Below are 9,085 nucleotides of genomic sequence, written 5' to 3' on the forward strand. Positions count from 1 at the left end.
ATCTTCGATCCCGTAAAATTTCAGATTTTTTTGATTTTTTTTTGCTGTTTTTTTCAGGCGATCAAAGCCCTTTGACCGGACGGTAACGGTATGGAAGGGCATTTCTATAAGGTGACTTGACGGCAGAGGGGCAAATTTAAGCATGCTCCAAAATTAAGGGCAAATATGAATAGTGGGTTCGAGTTAGGAACACAAATGTAAAAGACCCTTTGTTTAAATATGCACCAAATTTGTTTGGATGGCCGCCGGACATATGCAGCTGGCTTGGATGGCCGGTTTTTGTATCCGTGTCCATGGACTGGTCCACCTCGGTCCGTGAACGATGTGGTGTCTAGTTTACGGGTCACAGATGCCCTTAGTAGAAAAAGTAACTTGTCAGGGAGTACCGGAAAATTTTCAACGTTCGAGGAAAAGAACACGAAGGTATCAGACCAGTTGTTTTCTGCAGAGGATGTCTGCGAGAGGATCGTCGGGGAGGTCTTCCATGGCTGGCCGGCTATCAGCCGCGTCCCTTGGGGTTAGGGTTTGGATGTTGCCTGCCTGACCGGCAGCTGCGTCATAGTCAGGGACGAACGATTTGCTCAGACGAACAGGCCAAGGTTCACACACGAAGCAACTTGGGCATGATGGTGTACATCAGCATCACATTTTTATTGTTCAAATAGTATAAAATTACAATGGAACTGGCACACAGCTATAGATCTCGCACCAGTGTGTCAGAAAATCAAAAGACGTGCTCTACCTAGCAAGATACTAGCAGGATGCAGTGATGACGTGAAAGAAGATGAAGAAACCTAGGCAAGAAAACAATGAACCGATGCCAAGTAGGCACCGAGCTACTACTAAACAGACGCCGCCGTGCACTGCACAGAGATAGATGTACACTGATTCCGTCAAGGGTCAGAACTAAGTTAGCTGGTGTGCTTGGTCGTGTCACCACGGAGTTTTGTCCCCTGGACCGGCGAGGATAATCTGCGTCCAGCAAGGAAGAAGATCAAGGCATGAGCGATGATGATACCCATTACACGGTCCAAAAATACGAATGGTCTGAGCTTACGTTGCAATCGATGGCGAATCTCCGGGCGAGCATGATCGCCGAGTTGCGCTCCCTGGGCGTCTCGAAAGCCAACACCAAGCTGAGGCCTTCCCTGGGCTGCCAGAACATCGCTTGCGGCGCAGCGTCTCCGCCGCCCCTAACGCCGCATAGCTGAAGCAGAAGGATTAGGTTGTGTTGTCATAGCCAGTAACACAACCAGTCTTGTGATGCTGAAAGTGTTGCTATAGGATACCTGCATCGACGAAGAGTAGAATTCCCTGGCTATGACTGTCGTTCCTTTGGCAAGTCGCATCCGCAGTTTCCCGATGCATAGGACGTGGATGGAGTCAGTAGGTTGGTCGATTCCGTTCATTTGAAGGACAACAACCTAGCATAAGGAGCAGAACAATGGCAGGTTCAAAAACATGACTTGAAGGCAGTAATTCAGTGGATAAAGCTGCTACAGTGAGCTGAGGAGTACAAGTACAAAGGCCTTGTCAAGATAGGATAGATAGCACTATTCTGTTTTCCTTGTTCTACAGGAATATGGTTTGTCGACATAAAATCAGCAGATGACATGCCAATAGGTAAGTTGTGCCATGGGCATCAAAACAGTTGAGTATATAAGATAAGCAAAGATCATACATTGTATGGAAGATGGCAAGCACATCATACAGAAATAGTAATGGCTAAGGAAGAGGTGATCATACATTGTAGTCGGTTTCGGGATTCCTTACAAGGGTCTCTACATAATCAACCAAACCTGGCGCTGTTCCATGACCAAGGTAATGTTAGCCATGTCATAACCATGAAAGCAGCTTAACTTTGTCAGATAACCATATGCAAACAAACGAACAAACCAGGGTCTAGTGGGCCAGCAGTCTTTGCGACAGAGGTTTCACCACCAAGGTTAACCTCAGCTTGCAGGTACCGCCCTACGTCATGAGGTTCTGGAGCATATACTAGCTTTGTGGCACCTAAAAATTTCCAGTAGCAACAATTATTTTAAAAAGAATGTTATCTGTAGAAACTAGAGTTTTTGTAGGATGAAGATAGTCCTACCGGAAATGATTTCCTTCTTGTGTCCCTTGGGCTGTATACGGAACCATTGTACTGAACTATTTGATAAAGCCACATCATTCCGGACAACTACCCGCAGCATTGAGCCTAGGCTTTCGAGACCCTCCAACTCACATGAGGGCACGCCATTTTCCTTAAAACTTTGGTGCAACTCCAACTAAAGATAACAGATCAAGATAACTCTATATAAGTGCAATGAGAAAGACACAAACTGAAGTCACCAAATGCAGAACATGTAAGCCATACCTCTTTTAAAAGATGAGCAGAACTTGAAGATATCTCAGCATATTGATCACGTAGAACATAGATCTCACTTTTTATGTCCATTGCCTACGAAGGTATTAAAAGGCTCTAAATATATTTGCCGTTGTATAAAATCCATATAATCACATAAGTATGCCATATATACACATAACAACACGATAAGCCTATGAAGTCTACCTTGCTGGGGCAATGCAGCATCTTGACTCTCCGTGCTTCTTGAACTTTTTCCCTAAGTTCATCCACATCCTTACATATTTCAAACAGAAATAAAATTTAAATGTGCACAGTTCAGCTGGAAATAGAAGGAACTTTACATAAGAAAATGCATCAATCTCTTAACATACATGGAAGGTATGACAGACAGGAAACTGGGAGCAGTTCGAGGCCAAAAGCACCAACTTATAGAATGAGAAACACGGCAACAAAAACAGAACAGAGAAGTAATGCCCCGAGATAAATGAGTTATGGTTCAGACAAGATTCAGTGAATTAAGTGATCGACATTTCATGTTCGAAACATCATGCTGCTGAACCACAGCAGTTCTGTCTGTGTATAGAGAATGCTTATCTGTACAAACAGTTGGGCAGGAAGATCTTAAAAATTGAGGAAAGTGTCAAAGTACAGCATCTGGACAAGCAAGCAATAAAAGCAAAGTTGGGCAGGAAGATCTGTTGCTGTATGATGCAGTACGTAGAAGGTAGCATAGTCAAATTAAAAAAAAACTACCACTGGTTTTGAACAGAAAAACTGTACAGAAGTCAAGGGGAGGAATTGTATATGACATAAATAAAAGAATATATAAGGAATACAGATTCAGGCGCAAGTTCCAGGTAAGCATGGTGCTAAAGTAGAGAAAACAAGATAATATGGTGCTCATATAATTATATATAATTTACCTGCTTCCCAATTCTTTGTGAACTGTTCTCTTTCTCTTTAAGTACTTTTTGAACTCTTTGTAAAGCAGCTCTAGCATTTTCAATCTCCGCGCGGGCATTAGTTCGTTCTTCGTCAACAATTCTCCTAGCATCTTCAGAAGCCTACGAACGATACAGAAAAAGTGATGTGTGAAAATGAAGAAATGGGAATATACCAAGATTAAGCATACTTGATATGGATAAATGATGTTTATAAAAAATACTAAACCGACGAGCCAATCCAAGAGGAATTGGAACATGCTTTACGCACAAATCATTGCCAGCATGTTATTTTCTGAACCATGGTAGGAAAATCAGGCAGAACTCCTAAACATTTGCTGCTCAACAAACCATCGGCTGGCCCCTGAAATTTTGCTGTGCATTTGGAAGAGAAGAGCACCATTTCAAATCTGTAGTACTATGTGATAGTCTGTTTCTGAAGCCCCAACAAAGGCAAAATTTCAGCTTTGCTTGCTTAATCATGGCAGATAATTTACATTTACAAGAGGAACTAAGTTTTCCTCCAAAGCCAGCAGCAAGCAGGGAAAATACACATGTCATTTGATAGTACATTGTAAACAGAGAACACAGAATGGCTCATGGTACTAAAATGTGCTTACAAAGGTTCATAGAATAAAGATACTTCCAAAGTACAAGGATTAACTCACCAGTTTCAGTGAAGTCGCTATTCTCGTGACCTCGGTTTTCTGCTGAAGCAACTCATTTTCTCTTTTGGACAGCTGAACTGCTAAAATATCCACCTATAGAAAGTATCAAACTATTAAAGTGCTCACAAACAAAGGGATCATTTAGGCATATATATTTAGCTGGAGACTTCTTTTAAGAAACCATAATGGTAAGTTTAGAACACTTGCAACGTCATTAAAGATACTCTAAAAACACACCGAGGAACAATAATCCTTCACGAGGCTGTAAATATGGTTCAAAAGAAGAAAAACCAACCATAGATACTGATTCCTCGATTTCATCCTTATATTTGCCAGCTACTTGACCTCTCAGTGACTCCAATACACTCTTTAGATTCTTCAGAAGGATGTCTCGCTCCAATAAAGCCACTTGTTTACATTTAACCTGAGAGTTAAAGCCAATGCAATAACTTAAGGTCTGAACTAACTGAACCAATTGCTAAATGAGTGTTCAGGAATCAGGAAGACCCATACCTCGTTAGACAATAATGTGGCAGTACTGAGGCCCTTCTCAAATTTCATTGCGAGCTCGCGGACTGAAAGACGCTGACGCCGATCAAGCAGATCTGCTGTCTCTTCGGCAACAGACTCCTTAAGTGATGGCGTTTCTGGCTCATCTGCAAATTTGATGACTATCCCATTCGAACCATTCTTGTAGGTAGGGAATTTATTTCTGATGACATTTACTGGGCGCAACGGCCCAGACCAGTTGTTCTGACCCTGCGTCTTCCGCCGAAAATCAAGAGTTGATGCCCGAGTCATCGATAAGTAATTCTCACCCCTAATTCCAAAAAAAAATGCAAGAGTCAGTATATCAAAAGATCACTGCTGGACACAATGAATACATCATTGGTGAAAATGATCCATACATCACCGTTTTCTGTTTTAATGACCCGTCGACAAACATAAAAGATGGAAAAAGGGAACACAAAAAATAACACCGAAATAAAAATTGTCAAACTGCAGCATGGAAGCTGATGAAAAGGCAGAAGCAAGTGGAAGAGTTCTCCCCTCCAACAGAAAGAGAACAAAAGCCATACAAGTTCATCAAGCCTTGCGCATGTGCTACTACCAACCCTCAAGTGTTGCAGTTATAATCATCGCAAGGTCGTACAGAATCACCCACTAAACTCAGGACTACAGACCTGCATTAGAAGCAACTGGAATCAGGAGAAGCAACTAACTTTTGCATGAATGTCTTAAATTGCACTAGACAGGACAGCGAGATGGCAGATAGTACAACTCCCCTGTACACTTGCAATGGTCAACGGGAATCATAAGGTTAGTTAACCAAAAAGGACAGCTAAAGATGCCTGGAGTGGAGGCTAATGTTGTTAATACGCAGGAGTACAACGCTGATTCTGGTTACGATCTGTTGAAACAACTGAATCAAGGATAAATTCTTCGGTGTCAGTTTAATTGTGGCGTCGTATACATAATAATTAAACAAAAGCTGCTAATGAATAAAAATATTGACCTTCCAACAGCAATATAGTTATTGAAAAACACATAAAGCGTTAAGTTTTTGCAATAGTTGGTCCAATTGATTTATACTGGATATAAAATTCACACTCAGTTTCTCATACTAAGAACGGCACATTCTCGGCTTCATACGGCACCTGTAGTGTAAGAAAACTGAAATCGAAGCGCGCCTTTGCTCTTAATTTGCGCCTCTTTTTTGTGCTAGTACTAGGTTGTATTGCTAACCAGTAACCACCCACCCACTCCACGGAAAAGCGAGACTGTAATTTTGTACTGCTTGCTCGCGTGAACCGATTCCAAGGCCCAATGGAACAACATTTGCTTAAAGATTTCAGCAGCTACGCCTCCAACGGAGCACGGACAAAATTATACTGATTTTGGTTGAAAAGAGAAAAAAAATAGAGGAAAAGGCACCAAAACGAGAGAGAGAGAGAAAAAAACAGAGCAAAAAGAAAAGGGCAAGACTTTCAGCCTCCCGTCCCAAGCAGGCGGCGGTTCAAAAACGACGGGGAAATCAAACGAGAAACACCACCAACACGCTCGAGATAGAGAAAGGGGAGCTGCTTACCGGAGCGCCGACCCTAGCGGAACGCGGCGGCGCTCGGAGCCGGAGCCGTCTGCTCTGCCCAGGTCAAATGGCGCCCCCGGATCTCGCACTCGCAGCACCCGCCCGCGCTGCTGGCGCGCGCATTGGGGTTGGGGGCTCGATTCGGCGAGGGGGGAGTGCTGCGGGGAACGTGGAGCGAATCTGGAGAGACTTTCGCGGTGGGTTTTTGGTGCAATAAAAATGGGAGGAGGTTTATCCCACCTCTCTGGTCTCTCTGCTCTGCGCGGTCTTCGCTCTCCTCGTGCTCCCTGTCTCCTCGGCTGGCAAACACAAGTGAAGGAGAGCGGGTGCGAGCTTTGAATTGAATGCCCTCTTTCGAGGGGGGCGGGGGGATCCTTTCTGCTTCTCTACACGTTGCCCCCTATGCACATGGACGAAAACTATGCGGGATTGACACGTGCCAAGTGCTATGGTAGTGTAGTATGGAGCTAGTTTGCTGTTACCACCATTCCAGTTTCAGATTAAAAAAAAAAACCTGCTCACACTTGATCGCTCGTGTAAACTTCTTTTAAAGAAAATTGTATAGAAAATCTGATGCTATATGGTCCGTTCGTCGGGGAACCAATCTTGGCGGACGCCCTTCCCGCCGTCCGATCTTGCAGAGCGGATCTTGACGCAAATCGAGCGCGTTTGGGAGACTCGAACTCGTGCCCCACGCACACTCACTGCTTTGGTTCAAGCGGAGTTTGTGAAGACTTGCACTCAAACACGTTTTATATATTTGAGCTAATCTGAATTAAAAAAAAAACTGATAATCCACAATCTTTTCATTTTTTGAGAGAACAGAAATCCCTACTTTTAGAGGGAATTTTTTTTCCTAAGCTTGTCATGTGCACTTATTTATGATAAGTAGCATGATAATTTATTCTTCTGTTAAAACCATGACATTTTTGTCTTCCAAAACATGGCATTTTTGTCTCCCAAAACATGTCATTTTTATTATTATAGCATGGTATTTTATTAATTAATAACATGGCATTTTTATTAATAAAAGAATGAGAGTCTTATTATTGAGAGCATGGCATTTTTAATAATTGATAACATGTCATTTTTATTATTAGGAGGATTGTAGCTTTATTATTAACATGATCGGAGTTTTATTTATTATAAGAGCATTGCAGTTCTATTTTTGTTGCCATGGCATTTTTGTTATCAAGAGGGTGGCAGCTTTATTATTAAAAGGGTGGCAATTTCATTTTTATTGGCATGGTATTTCTTATTATCATAGTACATTTACAAATTAGCGAAATAGTTGTGTTATAAAGTAGCATGGCAATTTAGACATTTCAGAGCATGGCATTCTAAAAATTTAAGTTTTCTTTCTCTTTTATACAAAAATTGTGTATTCTATTTGTTCATGCCATTTTTTATCTAGAGGATGGCAGTTTAAAGTTTAGCATGACAATTTCATTTTTCTAGATGACATGACCTTTTTTTTATCATACACATTTTTAATTTATAAATTAGAGGAATGGCGGTTTTATAAAGTAGCATGGCATTTTCCATAATATAGAGCATGGGATTTCAAATTTTAGGTTTTCTCTGTTTGTTAACAGAAATGTTTTTTTTTCTTCATGGCATTTTTAAAATAACAATTTTAACTAGTCCTTTGGTCCAATAGGGGGTTTTGCCCTGGCCTGCCCCCTAGCAAATGATTAGTGATGAGGAACATTCACTGGGAGCTACTCCCCCTAGCAAACGAAATCGTCCGATGGAAGTAACGCATCGTCAATCAGTTACCAGATATTCGGATCCTATATATATGGATGCAAATTTATGTATGTGAGTGGTACTTGATCTCGATTGATGGTGCTTTACTTTTGCTCCTCCGGTGAAGTGCGCTAAACCCAGCTCCTTCGTGTAGGTGCTTCACCCATTAAAACTTGTGTTGTATCCTTTTTCCATCACAATGCCTATGTATTAGTTGACTGAATTATATTTTGGATAAACTGATTTTATGGAAGAAGGAATGGATGGAGGAGGCAGAAAATTAAGGAAGAAGAAAGAAGGACCTTCATTGAATCTTAATCTAATCACCCAAAAATTAACTTATCCAGATAAATTTTCAAACAATTTACGTATAGCCGGTGCTTTTTATAAAACTAGCTAAGAATTCACAAGACAACAATGTCTTTTGTTTTGCAGGAAACGATAGCAATGTGTTATTTGGACTGAAGAGGCGTGTAAGCTGCTCGTGCTTCTGCCAACAACGCATAGAAGTGCACTACCCGTGTGTAAACATGGTGTGAGTCACACGCACTCTTTGCTGCAGTAAAATCTAAAACAAATACTAAACAAAATTTTATATTTTTTTGCAACAAACAATGAAGTGTGTTCCATATCGGTGCAAATTTTTATGACGGAATGGCATTCATGGGTTTACAAATTTCAATGCTTCAGAAAACGGTCTATTTGAAGCATTGATTTTTTTTCAGACCTCCACGAATGTCATTCTGACGTGAAAACTTGCACGCACTGAAACACACATCACTGTTTATTACCAAATAATCTAGATCTTTATAGTTAAAAAAAGTAGATTTACTGTAGCAAAAGGTGTATGTGAGCTCGAACTCACAAACATGTCTCTCTTTTATGCATTGTTAACTTGTACGAACAAATAGCTACACCATCAAATCGCAGAGTACTCGTAACGGCGGCAAAGAAACAGTGAGGGTTCATAGAGATGAATATATGTGAGCGACTTCGATTGTACTGTGAAAAAAAGAAGAAAAAACAGCGAGAGGCAACTGCCGGGCACAGAAGATCCGCGGCGAGAGACGTGGCACTGAGCAGGTCAGGCGCGCGTAGTGCGATCCGGACCGAGCAGGTGCAGCCGACGCCCCGACCCACGAACCGCGGACCAGCCCAGGCCCTGATCGCGCGCAGCTGCCGAGATTCCCTCCGCGTTGCAGTGTGATCCGTCGGATCACGATCGGACGGGCGAGGCTCGCCTCGTGGAGCGTCAGAAAAGGAATTCCGCGGCCGTTCCGTTGAT

General features: G+C 42.0%; 1 protein-coding gene across 4 annotated transcripts; it reads right to left on the reverse strand.

Annotated features, from left to right (window-relative positions):
* Window positions 1-617: 617 nt before the first annotated feature.
* On the reverse strand, window positions 618-6,371 carry LOC123051884 (stomatal closure-related actin-binding protein 1). Of its 4 annotated transcripts, XM_044474877.1 has the most exons (15): window positions 6,292-6,307; window positions 6,052-6,209; window positions 5,042-5,146; window positions 4,476-4,782; window positions 4,258-4,386; window positions 3,963-4,055; window positions 3,277-3,417; window positions 2,558-2,626; window positions 2,363-2,446; window positions 2,099-2,273; window positions 1,897-2,013; window positions 1,747-1,805; window positions 1,290-1,424; window positions 1,058-1,207; window positions 618-972 (listed from the first exon to the last, which is right to left on the reverse strand). In XM_044474877.1, the coding sequence occupies exons 3-15, from the start codon at window positions 5,047-5,049 to the stop codon at window positions 934-936; spliced, it is 1,506 nt and encodes a 501-aa protein (XP_044330812.1). In that variant the 5' UTR covers window positions 5,050-5,146; window positions 6,052-6,209; window positions 6,292-6,307; the 3' UTR covers window positions 618-933. The 4 variants fall into 4 exon arrangements, with proteins under 4 accessions (XP_044330812.1, XP_044330811.1, XP_044330813.1 ...); XM_044474876.1 differs by having other exon boundaries at window positions 6,052-6,371; XM_044474878.1 differs by lacking the exon at window positions 5,042-5,146 and having other exon boundaries at window positions 6,292-6,308.
* Between the last annotated feature and the right edge of the window lie 2,714 nt (window positions 6,372-9,085).

Source organism: Triticum aestivum, chromosome 2D, assembly GCF_018294505.1.
Source record: "Triticum aestivum cultivar Chinese Spring chromosome 2D, IWGSC CS RefSeq v2.1, whole genome shotgun sequence".
NCBI lineage: Eukaryota > Viridiplantae > Streptophyta > Magnoliopsida > Poales > Poaceae > Triticum > Triticum aestivum.